This window comes from Mirounga angustirostris, unplaced genomic scaffold (genome assembly GCF_029215605.1).
Source record: "Mirounga angustirostris isolate CCGP_5_RB_7025 unplaced genomic scaffold, mMirAng1.0.hap1 SCAF_6, whole genome shotgun sequence".
Lineage (NCBI taxonomy): Eukaryota > Metazoa > Chordata > Mammalia > Carnivora > Phocidae > Mirounga > Mirounga angustirostris.
Genome location: NW_026991714.1, coordinates 25,026,680 through 25,052,809, shown reverse-complemented (window position 1 = coordinate 25,052,809; position 26,130 = coordinate 25,026,680). Strand labels below are relative to the sequence as shown.

Here is a 26,130-nt window from a genome sequence, read left to right as displayed (position 1 = left end):
GCCTTGGGCCTGTAAACAAATGTTAGTTGTCATTTTCCTTTCTCACAGCTTTCCTTCACGTGTTCTCACTTGCCGTTCCCAGGTCCCTTTCCCTCAGGACTTTGCTACAGGGCTGTTTTGTTGTTGTTGTTGTTTGAGAGCAAGAGTGTGGTGGGGGGAGGGTCGGGGGGGGGGCAGAGGGAGAGCGGGGAACAACAGACTCTTCACTGAGCCTGAAGAGGGCTCTCGATCCCAGGACCCTGAGATCAGGGCCTGAGCTGAAGGCAGACACTTAACCAACTGAGCCACCAGGATGGCCCTGCAGGTTTTTCAGGGCAACAATGATAATGTGTTAACTCTTCAAGAGAGTCTGAGCACTTGACTTGGGACATCCATGCTTTACCGCAGAGTGGTGAGCGAGGTGGTGGAAAGGTCACCCCATTCCATGCGCCAGCTCAATGAGGAGAATAGTTGAGGGGGTGAGAGAGGACCCTCTTGCTATCCCTAGGCTGCCTAGTCCATCTTGTGCAGGCAAAGGAAAGGGAAAGAGAGAGCAAGCGGTCATGAGAAGCTTGCCATTTTCATCACCCGTGGAGATGTGGGCATCCCCTCTGTGCCAGATGCCAGGGAGCAAAGGGAGACTTGAGGCCAGGTTGCAGGAGGCAGAAATGAATGAAGCCCAGTGGGCCACCCAGGCTGTCAGTTCTGTGGACCCACAGAGCGAGGGTGCCAGGGGGAACGGGGGCCGGGAGAGACCTGAACAGGTCTCCCTGTGACACCACCCTCCCTGTCCTCCTCCTAGTGGCAACGGTGGAGGGAGTCCCCCCTCCCTGCTCACACAGAGTTGGGAACAGGCAGGGGTCATGATCAGTGATCTCCCCAGCAGATCAGCCTGGAAGCAAGAAAAGAGAAAATAACGAACTATTACTATCAGCAGAGGCCTTCTGATAAAGGATTTAATCAAAGATGGGCCAAAAGGAGAAGCAGAGAGCCACGGGGGTCGGAAGCAAGACCTTCTGGGGCAAGACGTAACTGCGAGCTCTCCTGGGGGCCTCCCTCTTTTCCTTAATGTGCTGGTAACTCAGGTCTTCTTGCCACACGTCCTTGCCACCTCACCAGGTCTAGCTGCCAGAACAACTTTTCATGATCGGATAAATTTCCTGTATAACCTCTCTCTTCCAGAACCTTTTTTTTTGAGTAGGCTCCATGCCCAGTGTGATGCTTCAGCTCACAACTCTGAGATCAAGAGTCGTATGTTCTGCCGACTGAGCCAGCCAGGCATCCCCAGAACCTTCTTGCTACCCAGTGTCCCTCACCCACATTAGCCTTTCGGAGTGGTTCCAGGAAACACAAGGCATCCTTTCTCAGAGCCTGTTTATTAGGTAGGGCTCAAGGCGGAAGGCTTTGCAACTGTGCCTATTGGACCCACAAGTAAACTAAGGCTGAGAGAGCCTAAGAAAGTAGCTGACATTCTGGACTCAAACAAACCCAGGTCTTCGTCTTGATAATCCCTAGGCCATGCTGCTTTTCCATGGAGGAGAGAGAGAGAGAGAGAGAGAGGGAGAGAGAGAGAGGGAGAGAGAGAGAGAGAGAGAGAGGGAGAGAGAGAGAGAGAGAGAGAGAGTGTGTGTGTGTGTGTGTGTGTGTGTGTGTGTGTGTGTGTGTGAAAGGGCTGGTGCTGGGCCACAGACCCCGCCAGGCCGGAGAGGGGGGCGGCCAGGAGGGAGCAGGAGACCAGAGTCTGCAGAGCCTGGAACGGCAGGCTTGGGAAGACCTTGACAGAGCCCTAGACGTTCCATTCACTCACTCACTCACTCACTCACGGGGAACAGGCCCTCAGCCTGCCTGTTTTGAGCTCCTCTGCAGGAAGCTCACCTCCCAGACACCCCTCATTGGGGACAACCACAGGGCCTCCCTTCCAGAAACTTGCAGAGCCAAGATCTCTGCCCAAGGGCCGGGGCGGGCGGTGGGGGGTGGGGGGCGGGTTGGCTGTGGGCTTTGCTTCAGGTGGCTTAGTTGGCACCTGCGAAGTGTCTGGCCGTTTTGCCATTCCTGCGTGGGGAGAGTGCATTGCAGCCCAGTTGGTGAGGGGAGGGGTTCGGGTTCCAGCCCGGGTCCCATCTCCACAGTTCTGCGCAGATGACACAGAATCCTGGAGATGCTCAAAGCAGATGCCCCTCGCACATCCATGAGATGGACAGAAATATCTTTGTATACAATAGTTTATAAGTAAACTATTTATGCATTATTTTAAAGATTTTCTTTTTAAGTCACCTTTCCACCCAGCGTGGGGCTCGAACTCACAACCCCAAGATCAAGAGTCGCATGACTCTACCGACTGAGCCAGCCAGGCGCCCCTCTAAGTAAACAATTTAAAATTGCTTATAGGCTGAACAGTAGCAGTGCTCTCTGTTTAGTGCATATCGCGTGTCACCTCATACGGTCTCCGGAGTTCTTACAGCCCCGCCGTGAGGTAGGGATCGCTACCTGAGAAGACCGGGGGCACGAGAGACCTCTCGCCGGCAAGCCCCTAGCTAATGACAGAGCTCCTTGCGCAGCCCCTCCCCGCTTCTACCAGAGGCTTCCCCGAGGCTGCCCAGCGCCGGGAGGACAAGGAGAGGGCTCTGTACTTGAAGGCCACAGGCCCCTCCACTGAGCTCAGCCCTCTGCTACTGCAGCCTGGCCCAGTCACTATGGGCCCTCTTCACGTCTTCCCTGGCCATCTCCCTGGTGTTTGCTGTCATCCCCTTATGTCGAGACGTGAAGGTGCTGGCCTCTGTCATGGCGCTGGCGGGCCTAGCCATGGGCTGCATCGACACCGTGGCCAACATGCAGCTGGTGAGGATCTACCAGAAGGACTCGGCCATCTTCCTCCAGGTGAGCCCACGCGCGGGCATGGGGCTGGGGGGTGGGAGGCCACAGGGGCTGCCTAGACCCTGGCCTCCTCTCCCAGCCCCCTCCCCGGGGCTAGGTGTCTTTGTAAACTGAGAGTGCCCGTGATGGCAGGATGGGAGGGCTTGCTGTTTTCTCGTCTCCTTGCCCCTCTTCCTGTCCAGCCCTTCCCTTTATCAAGCCCCAAGTTATCTCAGGCCAAGAAGGTGGTTGAGAGGAACTTCTCTCCTCACCTCTCCTGCTTCCCTATTGCTCCCCACTCTAGGGCCACGCAGGGGGTCCCCAGACGGGACACGAAGTGGGGGATGGGGTAGGAAGCCTGAGCCATCCCCCCCCACACACACCCATACCGCTTCTCTGCGCTCCCCAGGTTCTCCATTTCTTTGTGGGCTTCGGCGCTCTGCTGAGCCCCCTGATTGCCGACCCCTTCCTGTCTGAGGCCGGCTGCTTGCCTGCCAATGGCACGGCCAACAGCACCTCCGGCAGTCACCTCTTCCATGCGTCCAGGGTCCTGGGCCAGCACCACGCTCAGGCATGGCGGTGGTCCAACCAGTCGCTCTCCAGGCTGCCTCCACAGGAGGGAACAGGGACCCGCGTGTCGTATGCCTTCTGGATCATGGCCCTGATCAATGTGAGTGCCACGAGGGCAGGCTGGGTGGGGACAAGTGGACAGTCACACCTGCCAGTCCATACCAGCTCCCAGTGTGGAGTCTTCTGATTCGGAGCAATGTGCTGGCCTGAAGGGCGCCCTCGGGATGGCAAGGGAATGGGAAAACTGAAGGCGAAGGGGGTCACAGGAGATCGACTCGAAGGTCCTCGGTTGTGACAATCCATGATGGTGATCTCAAGGGAGATAAAGCCGTGAGCAGGTTTAGCACAATGGAATCGGGGTCCACTTTCAAGCTATCTGAGGCTCCCCAGGAAACTAGCTCTTTTCCTCCAAAGCCAGATGAAGTAGACATTCTTCCCTGGGGCCCTTAATCGCCGGTGGGATTCCCCTGTGCCCTGCTGTGAGGTGGGCTCCCGTGGAGGCCAGGGCATGGACAAGATCACCTCAGAGGGATCCTGCCCACACCAAGACTGCCGTGGAGTAGAGTGGAGAGACCACTCACTGTGACCGGGTCAGTTACTGAGGCCGCTCTGCACCCCAGCTCTCATCCTCCCCTGTCAGTCTGACTCTGTCTCTGGCTGGAAACCTCTGGTGCTCTGCAACCCAAGACAGGTGCCCCCTCGTCCCTCCAGGAGCCCAGGCTGGGGCCAGAGGCACAGGTGGGGAGACATCCCTGCCCTCTCTCCAGCTTGGGAAGCCCTGTCAGGAACACCAGCACAGCCTGGGGGCTGGGGGTGTGGACCGAGTATTCCCAGGGACCATTTGCCTGGCTGTGGGGTGGAGGCACCAGATGGTTTGTCATGACTTAGGGCCTCAGTCGGCTCCGGGCAGACTCGTCACCCCTCCAGAGGCGGGCAGGCTGGGTTCAGGCACCCAGCTGCCGTTGGGCTTCAAAGCAAGGCGGCGTATATCGCACTGAGAGGGGTCCCACGGAGCAGCAGAGCGGGGGTGGGGGCTGGTTTACCGTCCCTGGCTCAAGGGCCTGAGAAGTGTCTAGGAAGACACTGGCCAGGCTGGAACCCTGACTCCCCGCACAGACCCCCTTCCTGCTGCCCCAGAGGCAGTGCTCATTTTTCCTTTCTTCTCCTCTAACTTTCGGTGTACCAGAATCTTCCCTCGGGGCTCTCAACACCCCACGCCCCTCTCGTGCTCTTTCCATTTGCTGCCCCTGCCGATCATTGCTTTGGAAACAATACAGCTTTGGGCCTGTGGCTGCCAAGGGGGGACCTGCGAGGGGCAGGAGCACTGTCCGCACAATGTCGAAGCTGAGACGCCGGGACCGGGAAGCCGGAAGGTCCAGTTTAAGCGGAGGTCTGTTTTCTCTTGCCCCACGAGGTGCAGACTGGAGGCACTTTGTTTGCTGCAGGATGTCCGGACTTTTTATACTGGTTTGTTTCTGAAGATAAACAGTCCACCACAGAAGAGAATGGGGCTGTGCATGCTTGTGGGTACACACACACACACACACACACCCCACCCAGCGCTCTCTGACTTCGAAGGTGGAGCTTGCCTCCTCCGACTGGGCGTCTTATAAAGGCAGGGTGTGTTCTAACCGGGCCACAGCAGCCCATCCTCCAAGAAGTCCTTCCCACCACCCGCCTCCCTGGAAAGCCCCGCTTGCAGTGACCAGGCTCTTTCCAGCTGTTTCGCCTTGGCCTTCACTCAGGCACTCTGCCGAGGCAGGCCTCCGCGTGAGGGTTTCCTGTTTCCCCCATCGGACTGGAGGGAGGGCTGGTCTCCCCCGTCAGACCCAGACTCCTGAGGGCCGCGGGGGTCGTCTCCTCCCACTCGGGCCTGCTGTGCAGTGCTGCCCAGGCGTGTCTGACCTGGATGCATCTTCGAGTGGGGAGGGAGGTGCCCGCAGGGAGGTGTTAGCACAGGCCGGTATTTCGGGGTGGGGGACCCCCGGGAAAATGCCCCGGTGTGCCAGCCTGCCCCCAGGGACGGGGAGACCCCCCTCAGCACCGCACGGGCCCTGCTGCCTCCCACGTCCACAGCGGCCTCGCCCGTCAGGCCGGTGGGGCCCGGGGGCGTGTGGGGAGCCTCCGCAGCTCCCCGGGTTTCCTCTCTTTCCTGAGCGAAAGGAACCGGGATGAAGTTGTGGCAGGAAGGGCAGAGGTCGGGCTTGATGAAGAGCTTCCTGGCAGCGAGGGTGGTTAGATGCAGGCCAGGCACCTGAGGGAGGCGGCAGAGGCTTCTCTAGGCAACCGCAAAGGCAGGAGACATTTGTCATTGCTCTGGGGACTCAAACCCAAGCGGCTTAGTGTAACTAGCAGGGCAGGGCTGGTGCGTGCGTGTGGCTCGGCGCACACATCTTGCGGTCAAAAGCAGCGCATGTCTCGGCTTTCCAGTTTGGCCACGAGGCCTGAGGACAGGCTCTGCACCTCCCCGGGTATAACAGCACCCAGACAAGCCCCGAGGGGGCGTCGGCCCCGGACAGAGTCAGGGCGCCCGGGCTCCAGTCCAGCTCTGCCCCACGTCAGCCCTGTGCCCAGGCACCAACGCTCTCTGGGTCTGTAGCTTACAGACCCATTCAGCCAGGCCCTCTACCTTACAACGGTCTCCTCCTGTTGTAACAGGTTATGACTAAGCGGTAACTTTGAGCCTCAGTCGCCCCATCTGGAAAATGGGGATAATCAACAAAAGCAAACTGTCGTAAAGTGTCACGTGATCTAGCAGCATGAAGGAGTGTGGGGGCACCGTTCAGGATAAGGATCTTAGAAACGAGTTTATCTCGGGCACCTCTCCTGTTCCAGAGGCCTGGCGTGAGTCCAAGTTTTGCATGTGACAAGGCGCTGTCTTTAGGAAAACGGATGTGGTTAAGGTTGGGCCGCAATTCAACCAGTCAGCCTGGGTCAATACACCTGGTGGCATTAGCCAGGGACAGCCCTTAGGTGGACATCCTTGGAAAAGAGCTGCCTTCCATCGGGACTGGGCGGACACACGCCGTTCGACCGTGTGGAGGTGTCTGCAGTGGGCCGGGCACGGGAAGGGGCCAGCCTGATGGCCACAGGGCTCTCCTGACCCTCTGCCCGCCCCGCAGCTCCCAGTGCCCATGGCCGTGCTGTTTCTGCTGTCCAAAGAGCGGCTGCTGGCCTGCTGTCCTCAGAGGAGACCCCTGCTGCTGTCTGCAGATGAGCTCGCCCTGGAGACACAACCTCCTGAGAAGGAAGATGCCTCCTCCCTGCCCCCAAAGTTTCAGCCACACCCAGGTGGGGGCCCTAGTGAACTTTCCTGCCCACGGCCCCACACCGAGGCTTCCCTGGTGACCCCTTCCCCTGGAGGGTGATCGTAGATTCCAGGCAATGGTGGCTGGAAACAAGCCGTGGGCACTGATGGTCTCGCAGGGCAGGGGCTGGAGCGAGCCGGCCGAAAGCGTGGGGAAGGCAGGTTTCTGGCTCCAGCCTCCGTTCTGCCTAAGCCAGCCTGTGACCTGGGCCAAGTTACCGGATCTCTCAGTCTTGCTTCCACCGGGACTGAGATGGACGGGGGCTGTCCCTAACAGGTGGTTGGAAGCTAGGAGAAGGTGGGAGGCGGACGTGGCCCCCATTCTGCCAGGCTCTCTACGGGCCAGCCGCTTCCCCTGGGCCTGCAGAGGGGAGGGAGCAGGAGCTGAGACTCACCCCTGCCCTTGTGTCTCCTCCAGACCATGAGGACCTGTTCAGCTGCTGCCAGAGGAAGAACTTCAAAGGGGCCCCTTATTCATTCTTCGCCATCCACATCACAGCAGCCCTGGTCCTGTTCATGACCGACGGGATGACGGTGAGCCTGCCCTCCTCCCCTGAGACTCCAGCTGGGGGTAGCAAGAGAAAGAGTGAGGCATCAGGTTTCCTAGAGACCTCACCTTTAGTACAGTCGATTCAAACATTTACGCTAAATAAAAGTCCTGGGGGAGGGTGCCTGGGTGGCTCAGTTGGTTAAGCGACTGCCTTCGGCTCAGGTTATGATCCTGGAGTCCCAGGATTGAGTCCCACATTGGGCTCCCTGCTCAGCAGGGAGTCTGCTTCTCCCTCTGACCCTCCCCCCTCTCCTGCTCTCTCTCATTTAAAAAAAAAAAAAAAGTCCTGGGGGAGACGGCAGTGTTGTTCACAGCCCCTTGGTACTAGGGTCTTCTGTCCCAGCCCCCTTGTCTTTCTTTTCCTTAACTCTGTGGCTCGCGGCTTCTCTGGTTTGTTACCAAGGGTGGGCTACGCACATTTTTTTTTTAAGGGGCAGAGCCCAGGGGCGCCTGGGTGGCTCAGTCAGTGAAGCGTCTGCTTTCAGCTCAGGTCACGATCCTGGGGTCCTGGGTTCCAGCCCTTCGTTGGCCTCCCTGCTCAGTGGGGAGCCTGCTTCTTCCTCTCCCTCTGGCCCTCCCCCTTCCCACCGCTTACACACACACTCTGTCTCAAATAAATAAGTCTTTAAAAAAAAATAAGTGAAGGGGCAGGGCCCTATTCCTCCAGGTAGAGGTCCTGCCATGTAAACCCGAGGGCACTCCGCTTCTTGGAACACATTCCAAACCCAGGCTTCTCAAGCCATGTTGTAAACAAACTACAGGCAGGACCTCGGCCCAGCTCTGTATTCTACTAGTGAGCTCTGTTACGCTAGTTAGTGTCTTTTCCCAGAAGTCTCTTAGGATTAGATCAGGATCCTTTTGAATGGCTGATTGATTAATTGATGGCCATATCAGGGACTCTCCAAAGAGAAGGCCCTAAGAAACAGATGAGCCAGTGGAAAATACTCGTGCTGGCACTGGTTGACTTCCAACTCTCGGTGTGACCTCGGGCAGCTCACTTCTCGCTGCTCCCTCATCCGTCAAATGAGACACTCTTACACCCCTTTTTTCCAGCTGTAGTACCCTTCCTTCAACAATAAACCTTCTGGGGCGCCTGGGTGGCTCAGTCGTTAAGCCTCTGCCTTCAGCTCAGGTCATGATTCCAGGGTCCTGGGATCGAGCCCCGCATCAGGCTCCCTGCTCTGTGGGAGGCCTGCTTCTCCCTCTCCCACTCCCCCTGCTTGTGTTCCCTCTCTCGCTGTGTCTCTCTCTGTCAAATAAATAAATAAAAATCTTTAAAAAAAAACAAAAACAAAAACAATAAACCTTCTGTGGAATCCTCATAAATAAGACATGTGGTAGAAGTCTGCTCTGGCTGAGGGATGGGGAGCAGTGCCCGTATGCCCAGACCTCTCGGGGCCCCTGTGGAGACCCAGAGACACCCCTTCTCCCCCGACCCCACCACCGCATCCCTAGGCCTGCACCTCTGGGCAGGCGCAGTCTATAATCTGTGGCACCATAGGTCCTATCCTCAGCTCGGGCCTGCGTGTGTCGTGTGATCCTGGCTCCAAGCCCCCCTTTTATGGAGCCTCTCGGAGCAGGACCAGTCCGTCCTCGGCCCTCAGCTCCCCTGCCCCCAACCTGGGTTTCCTTTTCTGAGGGTCCAGCTGCCCTGCAGGTGTGCTCAGCAGGGCCTGTCTCTCCACAGGGGGAGTATTCAGCCTTTGTGTACAGCTATGCAGTGGAGAAACCGCTCTCTGTGGGGCACAAGGTGGCTGGTTACCTCCCCAGCCTCTTCTGGGGCTTCATCACCCTGGGTCGGCTCATCTCCATTCCCATCTCCTCCAAAGTGAAGCCAGCCACCATGGTTTTCATCAATGTGGTAAGTGGTCTCCTTTCTCTTCTTGGAAACGCAGGAGGACTATTCACTCCTGACCCTACCACTGCCCCAGGACATTTGCTCAGGACTGGACTCTGCCACCAGGGTGGGAATGTAGTAGAGGGAGGAGAGCAGAAGCGAGAGATGCTGGTGAGGAAGGGATGGAAATCTAGAAGGTGGAGCCCGTCCTTTTCCTCTCTGGGCCTCTGATTTTGTACCCATAAAAGAAAGGGGCTGTAGGAGGTGGTTACTGCTGTGAGAGGAACAGATCCCAGTGCACAACCTGCCAAGAGTACAAGTGAAGCAGGTGCTGGCCTTGGTCCTCCTGTGTCACCTTGACGCCCAGCTGGTCAGAGCCCCACGGCCAGCGGAGGCCAGGGATCCCCTGGCCTTCAGAATCACCATCTTGGGGCTGGAGCCTCAGAATCTGCATTTGGAAACTCTCCCAGATGACTCTTAGTAGCCAGACTAGAATGTAGGATGGCACTCAGGGAACCAGCCTGCCTGGAAGGCCCAAGCAGCAGGGTCAGATCTTCAACCTCATGTGTGTCAATGTCACCATCTAAGACAAAGGGTCTAGATTACAGATTCCTGTAAGGTCATCTAGCCCATCCTCCCTCCAGGGCTTCAATCACCTCTCTAATGTCTCCTCCAGGGAGTCCACAGTCTGCTTAAATACCTGCAGTGATGGGGAACTCACTCCCTCTCCTGGTAGCCCAGTCCACTGTCAAAAAGTACTTCCTTGGGTTGAGTTTCCAGCGGAAAGGGGGTCAGGAAATAATGCTGGGGCTACAGAGATCAGAGACCATGAGCTCCAAGAAAGGACTTTATACTTGGCCTTATGCTGGTCAATGACCTCTAAGAAATTTCGGTTCACCATAGATGGGAGATAGTATGGGTAGAAGTCAAACTCAAGAGGGAGAGGCAGATGAGAAGTGGAGGTATGACTATTGCAAATATTTCTGAGCTGGAAAGAGTTCTGTCTGACAGGAGCCTGTGTATAGGCAGAGGAGAAAGGGAAGAAGTCTGGGAGGAGGGGTCCGGGCAGATCCCATTGTCAGAGAGGAAGGCCCCGGGATGGGAATGGGGATGGAGAGCAGTGGAGAATGGAGTGTGAAGCTATGAAGAGGAGGCCAAGGTGGTGCCCCAGGGAAGGAGCAAGACTCCTCAAGTCCTGGGGTGGAGAAGAGTCAGGGCACGTGCACTGCTGGTGGCCAGCCTCCGAGGGACCTAAGGTCAGCTGCTTAGAGGACGGTGGGGTGGGACTCTGTGTCTGGGGGGAGAAGAGCAGCTGAAGCCCCCACATGATTTAGGCACTGATGATAAAAAATGTACCTGGACTGCTTCTTTTTAAAAAGAAACTCAGATTCCCGGGCCCAGCCCAGACTTCATGAACCAGAATGTCCAGGGCAGGGAATCTAGCAATCTGTATATTTAACCAACACCCCAGGGGGTTCGTGTCATCAAGCAAGTCTGGGAAAACACTATCCTAGACACTCCCAAATATATTAGCGAAGCTTTTGGAAAATACAGATTCCCAGGCCCCTCCCCCAGAGATTCTGACTCGGTGTGCGGAGAGGAGCCTTGGCATCTGGATCGTTTTCAGGGCTTTTCAGCTGCCTTTGGGGGGCACCCCACCAGGATTACCGTTCAACAGCCCTGAGTGAGTTCCCTGGTGCTGCACCTGCCAGGTGACTGTCTCGTAGTCACTGTGACTTCTTCCGAGCCGTCCTCTCATGTTTAAATTAACAGTCACCCTGCTCTCTGTTCTCCTGGGTCTCCACAACCACTTCCTGGTGAATGAATATGCAGTTCGTGCAGGGCCTGTGGGGAGCCGCAGGGGGAGTCTCTGCCTCGGAGCTTACAGCCAGCTAGGGAAGAAGATGGGCAGGGGAGGGTCAGGATGAGGTTGGGGGGCAGGTGGGAAGCAGGCTGAGTGGGAGGAGGGCTGCTTGGTGGAGTTGCAGTTGGCCCTGGGCATGCTCAGTCTTCTGTCACCCAGGCTAAAAGAAGCAAGGTGTTTTTCAAACTCCCCCAAGTCTGGAGATTTTCAGGGTGACTCTTCATGGCTTGCCTGCAAATGTCTGGTTTGAAAATGGGGTGGCCAGGCGGCAGGAGGGGAGCAGAGCAGTATCTTCAAAGCCCTGGTCCCGCCCCAGGCATATCAGTTGGGAGCTGACTCTCAAGAAGATTCCAGTGCCATGAGGGGTGGAGGTGGTCCGGGCAGAGGGCACTGCTGGTTGAAAGGCCCTCGCTCGGGGGGAGTTAACTGGGTGGGAGCACAGTGGGCAGGGTCAGCGACAGGGAGCAAAGAAGACAGGTTGGGGCAGCAGATATGAGGGCTAGATCCGGCAAGGTCTTGTAAGCCAGGTTTGGGGTTGTATTCAAAGCGGGAGAAAGGCAGGCCTTCAGAAGGTGTTAAGCAGAGAATGGACATGATCTGCTTTGTATTTCTTTTCTTTTTTTTTTTTTTTTTAAGATTTTATTTATTTATTTATTTGACAGAGAGAAACACAGCAAGAGAGGGAACACAAGCAGGGGGAGTGGGGGAGGGAGAAGCAGGCTTCCCGCAGAGCAGGGAGCCCGATGCGATGCGGGGCTCAATCCCGGGACCCTGGGATCATGACATGAGCCGAAGGCAGACGCTTAACGACTGAGCCACCCAGGCGCCCCTCTGCTTTGTATTTCAAAAGCACACTCCCCTGTCCTGGGGGGAGAGTCGATCTAGGAGGGGCAAGAGTCAAGCAGGAAGATGATGAGGAGCCCCTCTTGCAGTCCAGGCAGGAGAGGTAGATGAGGGTGCTCAGGATGGGTTTGGAGAAGTACAAGAGTCTACAACATTTTGTGGATGGAGTGGATAGGACTTGCCCTTGGCTTGAATGTAGGAGGGGAGGGAATAAGGAATCAGGACTACCTTAGTTACAGGACCTGTCTGCTGGGTGGGTGGGGATGCCATTCACTGACGGGGGGGGGGGGGGGGGGGGTAGTCATTCTGGGGGAGGAAAGGCCAAGTTCTCTCTGGACCACCGTGTCGGTTAGCCTCTCACCTACCAAAGGGGCAGTATTACGTGCAACTCTGGAGCTCTGGACACAGGTCGTGGCTGAAGGGATGGATTTAAGAGTCTGGGCATAGAGATATTTGAAAGCATGACGCTGGACCAACAGGGAATGCAGACAAAGAGCCAGGAGGGGCTGGGGCCACGCCGACATTTAAAGATAAAGCAGAGGAGGAAGAAAGAGCAGTGAGGCTATGGGGCTATTATTTTCTGTGCCAAAGAAATACATTATATTTGGAATCTTAAATGTGTCTACTGCTTTCACATTTTTACTGCATGAGAGAAGTCTTTCGCTTTGTTTCTCTATTGGGAAGAGCGTTTGTCCCCTTCAGCCGCCATTTGCCGTGGCCCCCTCCCTAGGGCAGCAACTCTTTGCTGACAAGGCCTCTGAGTCTCAGTCTGAGACGGAGAGATCTCCCAGCAGAGATTGAGGGGCTGGTAAAGAAAGGTGAAGGGTAGGGGGCTCACGGGTTGCAATCCCTGGCTTCGTTCCTCCAGCTAGAGCAGGTCCCTGGGATCTGCTGGGGAGGGTGACTGGGGAGGGTGACCGGGGAGGGTGACCGTCCCTTCCCTCCTCCCTCCACTCGGGCTCCATTCATCTGTCAATTGGCCAGGGTGTGGGTGGGGCTGGATGTGGTTTCTTTTCTTTTTTTTTTTTTTTTAAAGATTTTATTTATTTATTTGACAGAGAGAGACACAGCGAGAGAGGGAACACAGCAGGGGGAGTGGGAAAGGGAGGAGCCTGACGTGGGGCTCGATCCCAGGACCCTGGGGGTTCATGACCTGAGCTGAAGGCAGACGCTTAACGACTGAGCCACCCAGGCACCCCTGGATGTGGTTTCTTTCACACCTTCTAGCTCTCTGCTCTAGAAGTTTACCTCTTTTTTTTTTTTTTTTTTTTTTTTTAGAAACAGAGGTACTCACCCAGGAGATTTTTACCTGAAAGCCCTGGTTTTCTGTGGAAGATCCTTATGTCTGGAGACATTAAGGAAAGCTCAAAACACACAAACACTAAGACTGATCGTTGTCTAAAGAGTCACAGTTTAAGAGCCCCTGCGTTGCTATCATTTCTCCATTTTGGTAGCTTTGGTAACCCATTTTGCAGACTCGGGGGCTCGAATCAAAGATATCAAGGACTTCAAAGCCCCAGACTTGGTACTTACACCTGGGTCTTCTGCCTCCAGACCCCAGCTGCCTGAGTTTCTTCCCAGAGGCGTTTTGCATAAAAATTATTCAATGCTGACATAAAAACATTTTTAAGGAATTTAGGAAAAGCGTGATTTAACAAAAATATGCCCATGTGACAGAGACCCTTTCCGAACTAGAAAGATCTCTGGCCCCTGAGCCCATCCTGGGGCCTCTAACCACAGGTTGGCATCTGCTCACAGGTTGGAGTCTGAACTGAAGCTGGGGGGTGCCAGACTGCCCCAGCCACGGACCCTCTCCCTGGGAGGTCTGCCTGCATCCCCAGAGGGTGGGGACCCCGCCCCCCACCGCCACACACACACACACACACACACACACACCCCCGCCCAGCCCTGGAGGCCTCTCCTGCTACCCTGGACTTCCTCTGCCAACTCATGGCTTTTAGGGCAAGAAAAGCAGCTCATCTTCATGAGGAGTGGAGGGCAGAGAGCTGATGGCTTGGCTGGGATTCCCGCGCTCACAGACAAGACCTTGGGGACAGGCAGCACTGCCTGGCCAAGCGCTTCTTGCTCCTTAAGTGTGGACGGAAGGCCATCTGCCTGGCTGGCTGGGCGGCCCCTGCCCACCCCCGTCCGCAGTCGTCCGTTCCGGGGCTTCCTCCGCGGAGATGAGGCTGGGGAAGGTGCAGTCCCCACATAGTCCACAGGGAGGCGTCCTGGTCACAACAGCGCCGCTTCGGGGTCAGCGTGGACCTTTCCAAGTCAGGAGCCTGAGGCCCAGCTTTTCCCAATTGCTAATAGCCTCCATCTCTGCTGTTAAAGGTCGGCGTGGTGATGACGTTCCTGGTGCTTCTCGTTTTCTCCTACAACGTCGCCTTCCTGTTCGTGGGGACAGCCAGCCTGGGCCTGTTCCTCAGCAGCACCTTCCCCAGCATGCTAGCCTACACGGAGGACATTCTGCAGTACAAAGGTGGGTGTGCAGGGGCGCAGGGTCACGAGGGTCCCCCCGCCCCTGCCCCGGGTCTTCCTGTGGTATATTCCAGCTCCATCACTGCCCTGCCCCCTCCCCAGAAATGCACGCTCCCCTCCTGACCCTGCCGGGAACCGCTTCACAGGTGGGCCTCTTCTGACCCACGTGGCTTTCCCCATTCAGCTTTCCACCTGTGTCACGTGATTTCAGGCCCCTGAGAAGCAGTAAGCTTCTCTTTCCTGTTTTCTTCACCCCCCCACCCCCCCCCGTGGTAACGTCCCCTGACCCAGCGCTGGCATTTGGTGTAACACGGTGTGCTGGAAATTCCAAGTCCAAAGACCAGCCGAGTGGCACAGGAAAAGGATGGCCTAGGAAAGGGGTTGATACCTTATCAGTAATAGTACCTCCTTGCTTTGCTGCGCCTGTGGATGTTTTTGGAAGCCTAGAGGAATAGAACAGCGGCTCCACACTTGACTTGGGGTCCTGACGATGGGGTTCTTTGATGTCAGAAACCTCAAATTCTCTCCACTAATCTCCCTCCCTTTCTATAGCAAAGATCCTTTTTTAAAATGAGTTAATTAAAAATAATTACGTTTTGAACATTTGACATTACCCTTAGAAGTCACTAGAGTGCCCTAGGGTGTCAGAAAACCAGTGTTGAAGAGGAGTGATTTCTTTAGGGGAGGAGTTGGGGAAATAGGTGTAGGAGGCGCGGGGGTGGCTGAGCCATTAGAGCTAAAACCAACTCAGCTCCCCACAGTAACAAGGGGCGGGAGGCCTGGATCCTTGAAATCTAAGGATGATCTCCAAACCCCAAGTGAGTAAGTGAAGCAGTGAAATAACGTTGCCGTCCCATGTCACACGGAAGATCCCAGAGTTCTAAGTGGTCAACCAGGATTAGAGTATAGGAGCTCCTGGCTGGCTCCGTCCATACAGCATGCGACTCCTGACCTCCAGGTGGTGAGTTCAAGCCCCGCCTTGGGCGTAGAGCCTACTTTAAAAAAAAAATTAATGAATGAACTAAGCCAAATGTTAGAGTGTAATAACAATAATAATAGTAACAATTGGTGGGGCGCCTGGGTGGCTCAGTTGTTGAAAGTCTGCCTTCGGCTCAGGTCATGATGCCAGGGTCCGGGATCGAGCCCCGCATCGGGTTCCCTGCTTGGCGGGAAGCCTGCTTCTCCCTCTCCTGCTCCTCCTGCTTGTGTTCCCTCTCTCGCTGTGTCTCTCTCTCTATCAAATAAATAAATAAAATCTTTAAAAATAATAATAATAATAACAATTGGTATTGGTTGATTCTGCCTGCAAATGATCGCTCAAATCTATCCTCCTCTCTCTCGGCATCCCTGCCTTAGTTCAGGCCTTTCCCATCATGTGCCTGCTTGGAATACTTCAAGGTGCCCAGCTTTTCCCAGTTTCTGATCACCTCCATCCCTGCTTTGGCAGGTCTTGGCTTGTCCCTTCTGCATTCGCCTCCCTCTGTGGTTCTCAGTGCTGCTCCCACATTACAATCGCCTGGAGCGCTTTTAACAAACCCCAAGGCCTGGGCTTTGTTTCCACACGTCCGTCCGATGGAACGGGACCGGGACCGGGGCGCTGGGGGCTCTGAAGTGCAGCCAGGGTGGGGCCACTTGGGAGGCCGTCCCCCACACTGCTGCAGAGGGGTCCGCGTGAAACACAGAGCCGGTCACAGCCTTCCTGTGGGACTCTTTTCCTTTCTCGCACCTCCTCTCACCCCACTGCCACTCAGGGCCTGCTAGCCATGGTGAATGACCCGCTATTCTCTGCCTGGAGTGCCCACTCTACTCCACCCCTCCCTCTCCACCCCTTCTGGAAGCTTCTCTGAAGCCCCTGGAAAATTGTACCCCTCCCCTTTGTACCTGCCTCAAGGCTTCTGTACCTATGTTATCTGTGTCCTCTCCTCAACGACGTGCTCCATTGCGGGCACCAGAAAGTCAGTCCTGCCTGCACACTTTCGGGCTTTGTGACCTTGCACGATTCCCTTTTCTTCCCCTTTCTGAGCCTCGGTTTTCTCATCTACAAAATGGGGACGCGCATACCTACCTGTAGGATTGTTTGTGCATTGGAGGAAATGTAGAACACTTGACTTTAGCCTCACAGGTGCTCAATCTGTATGTTAACTCTAGTCATCAGAATACTCTCGGTGTTCAGCTCAGTACCTGATGCACAGAAAGTACTGGAGGGTTTTTGAATGAATGAGTGGAATAGACATGGGTGCTACTAGAATTCAGAGAAGGGGGTGACCAATGTTGAATCCACACGTAGCTTCACGGAGTTGATGGGATAGGAGCTGGCCCAAGTTTTGGAAAGGCAGAAGGAAAAAGGAAAGGCATTCCAGGGAAGGGTGGGGCGGGGGCTGTGAACAATGTTAACAGCAAAGGCAGAGAGAGAGAGAAATGTAAGCCAGTCCAAAAGAAGATCTTGAAGCCCGTAGTCAGCAATGATGATCTCTGCTTTAAAAAAAAAAAAAAAAAAGATTTTATTTATATATTTGACAGAGAGAGACACAGCAAGAGAGGGAACACAAGCAGGGGGAGTGGGAGAGGGAGAAGCAGGCTTCCCGCGGAGCAGCGAGCCTGATGCAGGGCTCGATCCCAGGACCCTGGGATCATGACCCGAGCCGAAGGCAGACGCTTAGCTACTGAGCCACCCAGGTGCCCCTGATCTCTGCTTTATTCAAAAAACACTAAGCACCTACCATATGTTGGCCACTGAGCTAAAATTCAAGGCCCAGTCCTGTCTGGTGGGCGTGTAGCCCCGCAGAGAAGGCTGCCCTGCAGACAGAAGTGGGGGACCTGGAGAAAGGCGGAGGGGCCAACGGAAACTGGCAAAGAGCAACTTAATGCAGGTTTAGAGCCTGGGGGCGATTACTGGAGGAGGTCTAAAGGAACTTAGAAGATGAACAAGAGCTTGGCAGATGCAGAGGAGAGGGGAGGCACGCTCAGGAGGCAGTGAACGCAGGCGTCAGAACCTGGCTTGAGCAGAAGTGTGCAGGGGCAGGAAGCGGGGTGCTTTCTCCCGGCTGGAGGGCATGGAGGGTAGATTGTGAGCAGGGGTGAGAGGCGTCTGAGCTCTCTGCAGGGAAGGGTTATAAAGGGCCCTGCAAACCCCAGGAAAGCCTGGGGACTTTATCCTGAAGGCAGCGTTGAAGGGGTGAGGCAGACAGCTGGTGGGGTTTCGAGGGTTCCCTGTGCACCTGCATGAGGCTAAGCACTTCCCTGTACTGCATTGGACTTCCCACGGGGTAACCCTGTGGAGAAGGTGTTCGTGTCCATTTTACAGAAGGAAACCGAGGCCTAGAGAAGGGGGAGAAGGGGCCTAAGGTCACACGGCCAGTAGCTGACACCGCCGGGCCCGGGACCCGAGGCTGACTGGGAAGGTCTGTGCCGCGATGCCGGAGTGAGCAGAGGGGCAGCGGGGCAGTGAAGCACCGGGTCAGTCCTGGAGCAGGTCAGGAAAGCTTTCTGGAAAGGCAGGTGGCAGTCAGATTGGGAAGGATCCTTCCTAATGCCAGCCTGAGCAACTTGGAATCCACTCTGAAGACAAGCCTGAGTACTTGAAGGTTCTAGAACAGTGCAAACATAGTGACAGCAGAACCTAAACATTCCCAAAGCAAAGTTAAGGACTAGAGCCTGAGAAATCTAAGGAATTCGAAGTAGCCCTCTTAGGCCGTCATAGCCTTTTCCAGAGTCTTCCCAGAAATAACTGGGGTGATACCAGCTGACTTCTGTCTCCTTAACTTGCATCTACTAACCCAAATCCTTCTCTTTGGGTTAGGCTGTGCGACCACGGTGCTGGTGACGGGGGCAGGAATTGGCGAGATGGTCCTCCAGATGCTGGTTGGTTCGGTATGTGGGGAAACTCTAGGGGAAGGGGCCAGCACTTGGGGAGCACCCCTCCGAGCAGGCGGGAAGATGCAGCCAGCCACCTTCTGAACCCACACTCTCCCTTCCCTGAGGATCCCGCCCAGGAGCAGGGCCCCCTTGGTCTGTTACCTGTTTCTGCTTCTGAGTCAGCTTTGAAAGCTGAGCTTCTGAATGTGGGGACTTGGAGATGTGAAGGGATGTATGGTGCAGTCCAATACAAACACAAGGCCTGTCTGGGAACAGGGCCAGCAGGGCCCCGTGGGAATGTCCGTTAGCTCCCAGAGCCTGGGATGGGATTGAGCGGAGTCCGGAGTTCATTTCCCACCCCTTCTCAACCTCCCATCCCCACCCCGCCTCTCCTAGCCTTTGGCCACCCTCCACGGGGCCCAGCCGTCCTGCCCAAGTCCTGCCCCAATCAAGGGCCAGCCGTCCCACTTCTCTTCAGAGAGACCCATGTCTCATCTGTTCACCAGGAAAAAAAAATACATCTGCTTTTTATTGACTCTAAGGCATATATTGTCAATCCCCTTTTTACAAAGGGGGATATTGAAAGTCAGATAAATTAGCAACTTGCCCTCAGTCAGTCCTACTTCTAATAAGTGACAGGACATTCAAACCTAGGTCTCTCAATCTCCGGCATGCCCCTAATCACAACCCTCCTTCCCTCTTCTGGTGCCCTGCCCTGAGGGGGAAGGGCTGCATCGAAATGACGTGATATCTGGGGTTTGCTTCTGTGTGATCTAGTGCAGGGAAGGAGTGGGGGGGCGGGAGGGGTACAGAGGAAGTTGGTGCTAATTGTTAAAGTCAGGTGATGGGTCCATGGGGGTTCCATAAGCCACCTTGGCCTATACTTTCATTTTCCATGATAAAATAATATATATAAAATCCTTTGCAAAGTTCTGGTTACGCCTTGTGGGTATAGAAACAGTATGCTCAGTGTTTTGAGGAAGATATGGAGATTTTCAGAAGGTTCCAGACAAGAGCTAGCAGGGACTGCTGGGGTCATGGGGTCCAGCCCCCTGTCTCAGAGGAGGAGTTCTGCCTCCTCCAGAAACATAACCTGGAAGCGAGGCCACGACGTCTCTCCTACCCAGGGTCCTGCCTATCGGTGTGATGGGCCACAACCCGACCGAGAAACCTGCCAGGGGTCAGAGAAACCTGCTTCCTGCAACACACACCTTCATGTGAGGTTTTGATGGCCTGTGTCTGTTTTCCCCTTTGGCAGATATTCCAGGCTCAGGGCAGCTATAGTTTCCTGGTCTGTGGCGTGATCTTTGGTTGCTTGGCTTTCACCTTCTATATCTTGCTCCTGTTTTTCCACAGGATGCACCCTGGACTCTCATCAGGTAAGAAAAGAATCTGTGTCTACACAAGAGGAGGAAAACAGAGCTGGGGGCGGGGGGAGATACTATAGATCTTAGCACACCACAAATGCTATTCTGTTCCAAGTATAATGCAAGGAAATGTTTATTTTTCTACGGCTTCCTTTTCCCCTCTTCCTGCTTTGCCATGCGATTGTCTGTGCTGGACTCTTAGGGCAGGAGGGAATGGGATAGGCTGACTCATGGTTTCTCCATTAGGAGAGGGGCATGGATTGTGAACTTGGCTTCCTGCGTCCCACCATGCCATGGGACCACGGGCCAAGAATCTCTTTCCAGCCCGTGTGGGGCCCTGAAAGGCAGAGTCTGCCTCCTTGGCTGGAACGCCGCCCAGAAGCCTAATTGGCCATCTCTTTGCAGTTTAGGATTTTGACTCTAGTCCAGATTTCTTTTTCAAAAAGAGGTCCTTCAGGCCAAGTGGCAAAGGAAAGCTCCTTCAGGGCAGAGATGCCTCCTAAGAATAGTCTCATTCCTGGAGACCCCAGGCAGGGGGAGTCCCAAAGCTATTTTCATACCCCTGAGCCTCCCTGCCTCCCTTTCTGCCCAGAGATCTCAAAGTCCTAGCAAGCGGATCAGCTGTGCATGGAGCCAGTTCTTAAGAGAAGGTGTGCAGGCGGAGCCCTCATCCTTTCCATAAAAGAAAAAAAAAAAAAAATCACCAAAAAAATGGAAGGAACGGGTACCTGCAGTCCTCTCTTTCTCAGGCGGCCACTCAGTTTAAAGGCCCAGAAGAACAATGCCCCCTACCCCACCCCAGTCTGCACTGACTATATCCTTGCTCCCCGAAGTGGTAGGTACCTAGTGTAGCACTCAGCACGGAGCCTTCATTTAGGTTTGAGAAATGTTTGCTGAATATGCAATGAGTAACACCTACTGAGTTCCCTATTCCTGGGAGACAAAAAGAAACCTCTATTCCCCAAGCCCTAGACACTAGTCAGAACAAACTGGCAACTAGTTTGCCAGAACTAGTAAGTCTGACTTTCGACTTGGCTCCCTGCGGGGCCATAAAATGGCAGAGAAACAAAAGCCTGGTAAACTCTCAGAAGGAATAATTGCTGCAGGTCAGAGCTGCTAAAACACGCTACCTGTTTTTTCTTTCGTAGTTCCTACCCAGGACAAAGCCCTAGGAATGGAAAGCTCAGAGTGCTACCAGAGGTAAAGCTGGGTGAAGGGGGCCGGCGAAGACCGCCAGGCTCTTGGGCTCCAGCACAGACCCAAGTGTTCGAGACAATCAGGGGAGGCAGTGGAGGCCCATCTCTCCACGCCTTGGCTCGGATCTTCTCCGCTAATCCTTGGTTGGGTAGATGAGATTAAATTGACTTCTGGGAACCTGGATCCTCCCGGGGCAAATCATTAGAAGTTTACTGGATGGATATTCAAGTTCCCTTCCTCTTCCCTGGTTTGGATCTTTGGTTAGAGCTGTCCAGGACACCCAGAAGGGAAGGAAGAAGACAGCCGTACGCTTCACTCCATTGGCCACCTCTTGCATGGACCACACCCTACCTGGGTTTGAAGATCACGTTTAGTTGGAGTTTGGAAGAATAAGTTGAAATTGTAAAGTTCAATGATCATGGCTAGATGTAGATATATTTTAAATTGGCCAAAAACAAACCCCAAGTTATTCCCTGGCATGCTCAAAGGATGTATGTGCTTTTTACTTTTTGAGAGTCCAAAGTCCCTCAAATTCCAGTTGTTGCCAGCGGTAGTTCATTTAACGTCTAAAACATGAAAAGGAAAGGTTGCATCTTGCTACCTTTGGGACACTAATTCACTGGTGTGCTAGGCTAGCTCAGACTCGCTTATAAAAGCCGATGGTTAAAATTTCATTTCGAGAGCTGGTTGTTAAACACAGCCATCATTCAAAATGGAATTATAGAAACTTACAATTAATTACATTAAAAACAAAGGTCATAACCACTCAAAACTCATCACTTCCTTGAGGTTTTTTATGTGTATTGTATCTGTAGAGTGGAAAGGTGCGCTCCTGAGCATCTCTTTCCAACAGCACTTTCCCCGATAATGTGTTTGGTGGCTGGAGATCAGCCACCTGGGAGCATTCACCCCACAGAAACCGGCAAAGGCTATCCTCCTGGCTTTTGTTCTCCCCCTGCCCCCGCCCCCAGAGCCCATTGTTAAACATCCACCTGCATACCACTGCTGATAACCAATGCTAACTGGCCAGAAGTTTCTGGGAGAATGGGATGAAGATTCCGTTTTTCTTGACTGACATTGACTGCGGTTACAAAAGGTGTAGAAACAGCACTAAGAATTTCTCCAAAATATCTAATTTAAACTTTCCATCTTTTATAGAGGAAAAAGAGCTCTTTATACCATGTCAAGTTGTTTCCTTTAACAAAAAGCTGGGACTGCCGAGCGATCCAAACGGTGCGGCATACTGCCGGCCCAGAGCGAATCCTCTAGTAACACAGACGGAATCCCCAGCCGGCCGCTTGGAAAGCGTTAACAGCACTGAGGCGTCCATAAGTAGTGAAACGGCTATCACCGTGACTGTACATTCGTTTACCTGCAGATTCTCTGTGTAGGTACGAACGTACAGGTATGATGAACAGGGAGAGTGGATCCACATTCTCAGCAACGGGTATAAGCGGTGTGCCCCACACGGACAGGGGTCTCCCACATCTGAGCGTTGGTCCCGTCTGCCGGCACCCTGTGTGCTGATGGGACCCCGGCGGGCGCGAGCTTGGTGGGAGCGCTGGCCTCCCCCTCTAGCCGTGTGTGGCCCTGGGCAGAGAGATCACGGATGCTCTTCCGGCCTGGCTTCTTTTTTTTTTTTTTTTTTTAATCTAAGTGACATTTCTAAAAGCACGTACCCTACCTCAAAGGACTTCTGAAAGAATGAAGTGACTTTGTTTGAAGTAACGATTATATGCCTGACAGAGAAACAGCGTAATCAATGTTAGCAATTTTTATTTTTAAAACCTCCTCATTAGCAGCTTCGAAATTGTTCATATGTTTGGTACCTATTTATTGTAAGTCAAACAGATCCAAATTCTTTTTGAAAGCTGACGGTCTTAGGGGTGTCGTTTTAACTGGATCTGTAAATACTCACAAGTATTTGATGGCTGTCAGACTTAAATGTGCAATCTCACTGCTGGAGGGAGTGACTGACCTGGACAAAAAAGAAAGCAGTTGTATTTTTCTTGTGGTTTTAAAAAAACAAAAACAAAAAACCTTCCTTTTTATACAAATTTAGAAAGAAGAATCATTGGCTTTACCTAAGGTGTCGTGATTAATTTAAGAATATAGAAAACAAGATTGAAACGAATCTAAGTGTATCTTTCCTGAAATAAAATATTTTAAATTTAATAAGCGTGTTATCCATTATGGACAACGGATTCTTTTATATGAAGCTCAGAAACAAATGACCAAAGATTGGTCTCTCTTGGGGCGCCTGGGTGGCTTAGTTGTTAAGCATTTGCCTTCGGCTCAGGTCATGATCCCAGGGTCCTGGGATCGAGCCCTGCATCGGGCTCTCTGCTCGGCGGGAAGCCTGCTTCTCCCTCCCACTCCCCCTGCTTCTCCCTCCCACTCCCCCTGCTTATGTTCCTGCTCTCGCTATCTCTCTCTCTGTCAAATAAATAAATAAAATCTTAAAAAAAAAAAAAAAAGCGGTCTCTCTCAAGCTCCAGGTTCACATAGCTGATATTTTAGAACAAAACTCTCAAGACTGAGAACCACTGTTCCCTCTTAAACGTAATCAGAATAAGGGCAGGCAGACGGGTTTTTATACCACACTTCAAAATCAGTTACAGAGCAAGTAGGGCTTTTTACCTGATCCTCCCTCTTTTAAGAGTTTTTACATTTCAGAGTGCGGCAGGATCATCCTGTTCCCAGATGCCCCTCTGCTACTTGGAGGCGGGAATCTAATCCATACATACCCCAGATTCACTAAAGGAAAACAGAATGACCTAGAGGTCTTTCAGAGGATTCCTTTATTCGTTTTAAAAGGAATGATGGGAGTACCTGCTGTGTTCAAGGCACTGATTAGGTGCAGAAATAGAGCAGAGCGTGAGCTAGAAGCCCCTGCCTCCCGGATTACACTGAGGTGGAAGACAGATGGGCAGCAAGAACAGGCCGCCGGATGAAGGATAACGGAGTGCCACAGAGGAAGATAAAGCAGGGGGGGAGGGAGTGGGAAGACAGACTGACCAGAGATGCTCTGGAAGGCCTTCCTAAGGAGGTGCCCTTTGTGCCGGAACCTAGACACTGCAGAAGCAGGGACTCCGAGTACCGGGGAACAAGCCTGTGGGGCGGGGGACAGGGCGAGCACAGGGGTGTCGGCCAGCATGGGCATGTCGTCCCTGAGGAGCAGTAGACAGGCCAGCCAGGCTTAAGTGCAGTGGGCAAGGTGGCGACAGAGGCAGGAAATAGGTGGGAGTGGCAGCCGGGGGCCGGATCCTACAAGCCGCCGCAGGAGTCCGGATCCTGTGGTTATGTGAGCTCCTTGGGAGTTGCGAGCAGGCAGGGCACATGGTCTCATTTACACTTTATTTATTTAAAGTTTTTTTTTTTTAAAGAGCGGCAGGCAGAGGGAGAAGTGGGCTCCCCGTGGGGCTCGATCCCAGGACCCTGAGATCATGACCTGAGCCGAAGGCAGTCGCTTAACCGACTGAGCCACCCAGGCGCCCCTCATTTACACTCTTAAGAGTAATGCTCTGGGGCGCCTGGGTGGCTCAGTCGGTTAAACGACTGCCTTCGGCTCAGGTCATGATCCTGGAGTCCCGGGATCGAGTCCCGCATCGGGCTCCCTGCTCGGCAGGGAGCCTGCTTCTCCCTCTGACCCTAACCCCTCTCCTGTGCTCTTGCTCATTCTCTCCCAAATAAAAAATCTTAAAAAAAAAAGAGTAATGCTCTGGTTGTTGTGTGGAGGAGAAACGGTGGGATAGGAGTGAGACCGGGACACCAGCAAGGGCATGACTGCCTTGACTATGTAAGACAGGATGATGGCTTGGACGATGTTGGCAGCACCAGAAGTAGTGAATGTGATTGGGTTCAAGTCATATTTCGAAAGTCAGGATTTGCTGATGGATGGGGCGTGGGTGTGAGGAAGACGAGAATCTAGGATGACCCTAGTGCATGTGACTTGAGTTACTGGCCCTATGACAAGGCCATTGGCCACTGGAAGATGAAGGGGGCGGCACGCAAGAGTTCTGTTTTGGACATGCTCATTTTTTGATGCTATCTTGGATATCAAGAAGGCTGGTAAGTTTCAAAGCTGAGAGCTTCAAAGTCAAGCCCAAAGATACAAATTTCGTGGTCACATACATACAGCGCTTGAAGTCCTGGGACTGAAGAAGACCTCCGAGAGAGAGAACGTTGAGAGGCTGGAAGGTTGAGCCCTGGGGTTCTTCAACACCTAGAGGTTTGAAGAAAGAATCTGATCCAGCAGAGCAAGTGAGAGAAGCCAGGAAAAGAGAAGTTCAGGAGGGACTGTGGTTTCCTAGAAGGCATCGTGAAGAGTATCTCAAGGAGGAGGAGGAAATAACAAATGCCACCAGGGGTTCCCATGAGGGCTGAGCATCAACTGCTGGACTGGGCAACGTGGACGGTGGCCTCGATGAGAGCAGGGTTTCTGGCAATGATGACGACGATGTATTCAAAGTGCGTGGGAATCCTAACATCAAAGTGATGCTCCAGCAACCGCCTTGACACCAGGGCTTTCCATCCGGTAGAAATGATCTTTCCGGTTTCAGTTTTCATGACACGCCGTCCTCAGAAGGTTATCCCAAAGGAAGTCACCTTCATGGACTCCAGTTACAGGGCATATCACAGTAAGTGCTGTGCTTTCCAGTGACGATCGGTATGAAAGCTTCCAGCCGTTAGAGTCTCTCCTACCTTCTAACACAAGCCCTGGGAAATTACCCAATGTTAGGCTAGTATTTTGTCATTAGGGGCATCTAAAAAAACTCAAAGTGATTGCAAAATGGACCTTATGCTTCTCAGGAGGATGTGTCCACAGAAAGCTTAGAAAATGGTGGATCAAACAAGCTTTTTTACTGAAGGATTTCTTAGAGCTTTTCATATCCTAATATGTATTTTGCATCTCCAAGAGGTGGTGCCCCCATTTCCCGAACTTATTCGACCTCATGGGACTCCTGTTTTAGGGAATATTTTGACCACAGTGGCTTAGGAGGATCCAGCACTCATCAGAAGTGGTTCCTACCCAACCGCCTGAACACAGCCTACCCCCACCTTCACTGCTTCCCCCCAAAGAATCCTCTGTGACTCCATCTTGTCATCCACACCTGGAGATAGGAGGCAGACCTCTGTGATGTAAAGTGTGCCTCCCGCTTTCCCCCATGGATATGGTATCAACTCAGTTCTGAAAGGGCCTCATTTCATTTACTTCATAAACTCAAGTCTCCGGTTTCTTATGCTAAAGACTACACGAGGAGACAATGTCTAGAGCAGAAATAAGCAAAACATGCTTCTCGCAAGGGCTAGAATGAGTCTGATTAATTTTTTTAAAATTAAAAAGTGAGGGGCGCCTGGGTGGCTCAGTCGTTAAGCGTCTACCTTCGGCTCAGGTCATGTTTCCAGCATCCTGGGATCGAT

The 26,130-nt window shown here is 53.5% G+C and overlaps 1 protein-coding gene across 3 annotated transcripts in view; it reads left to right on the top strand.

Moving 5' to 3' along the window:
• The window catches only part of MFSD4A (major facilitator superfamily domain containing 4A), a 30,700-nt gene extending 7,819 nt beyond the window's left edge, over positions 1 to 22,881 (top strand). Inside the window, exons 2-10 of one of the 3 annotated variants that reach the window (XM_064593929.1) lie at positions 2,658 to 2,856; positions 3,242 to 3,502; positions 6,525 to 6,693; positions 7,128 to 7,243; positions 8,947 to 9,120; positions 14,141 to 14,288; positions 18,087 to 18,157; positions 19,499 to 19,521; positions 20,658 to 22,881. In XM_064593929.1, the coding sequence (XP_064449999.1) occupies positions 2,658 to 2,856; positions 3,242 to 3,502; positions 6,525 to 6,693; positions 7,128 to 7,243; positions 8,947 to 9,120; positions 14,141 to 14,288; positions 18,087 to 18,157; positions 19,499 to 19,521; positions 20,658 to 20,862 (1,366 nt within the window). In that variant the 3' untranslated portion in view covers positions 20,863 to 22,881. Of the gene's footprint in view, positions 1 to 2,657; positions 2,857 to 3,241; positions 3,503 to 6,524; positions 6,694 to 7,127; positions 7,244 to 8,946; positions 9,121 to 14,140; positions 14,289 to 18,086; positions 18,158 to 19,400; positions 19,522 to 20,657 lie in introns of all 3 variants that reach the window. The other 2 variants (XM_045876953.3, XM_064593930.1) reach the window with 2 other exon arrangements.
• Positions 22,882 to 26,130: the final 3,249 nt, after the last annotated feature.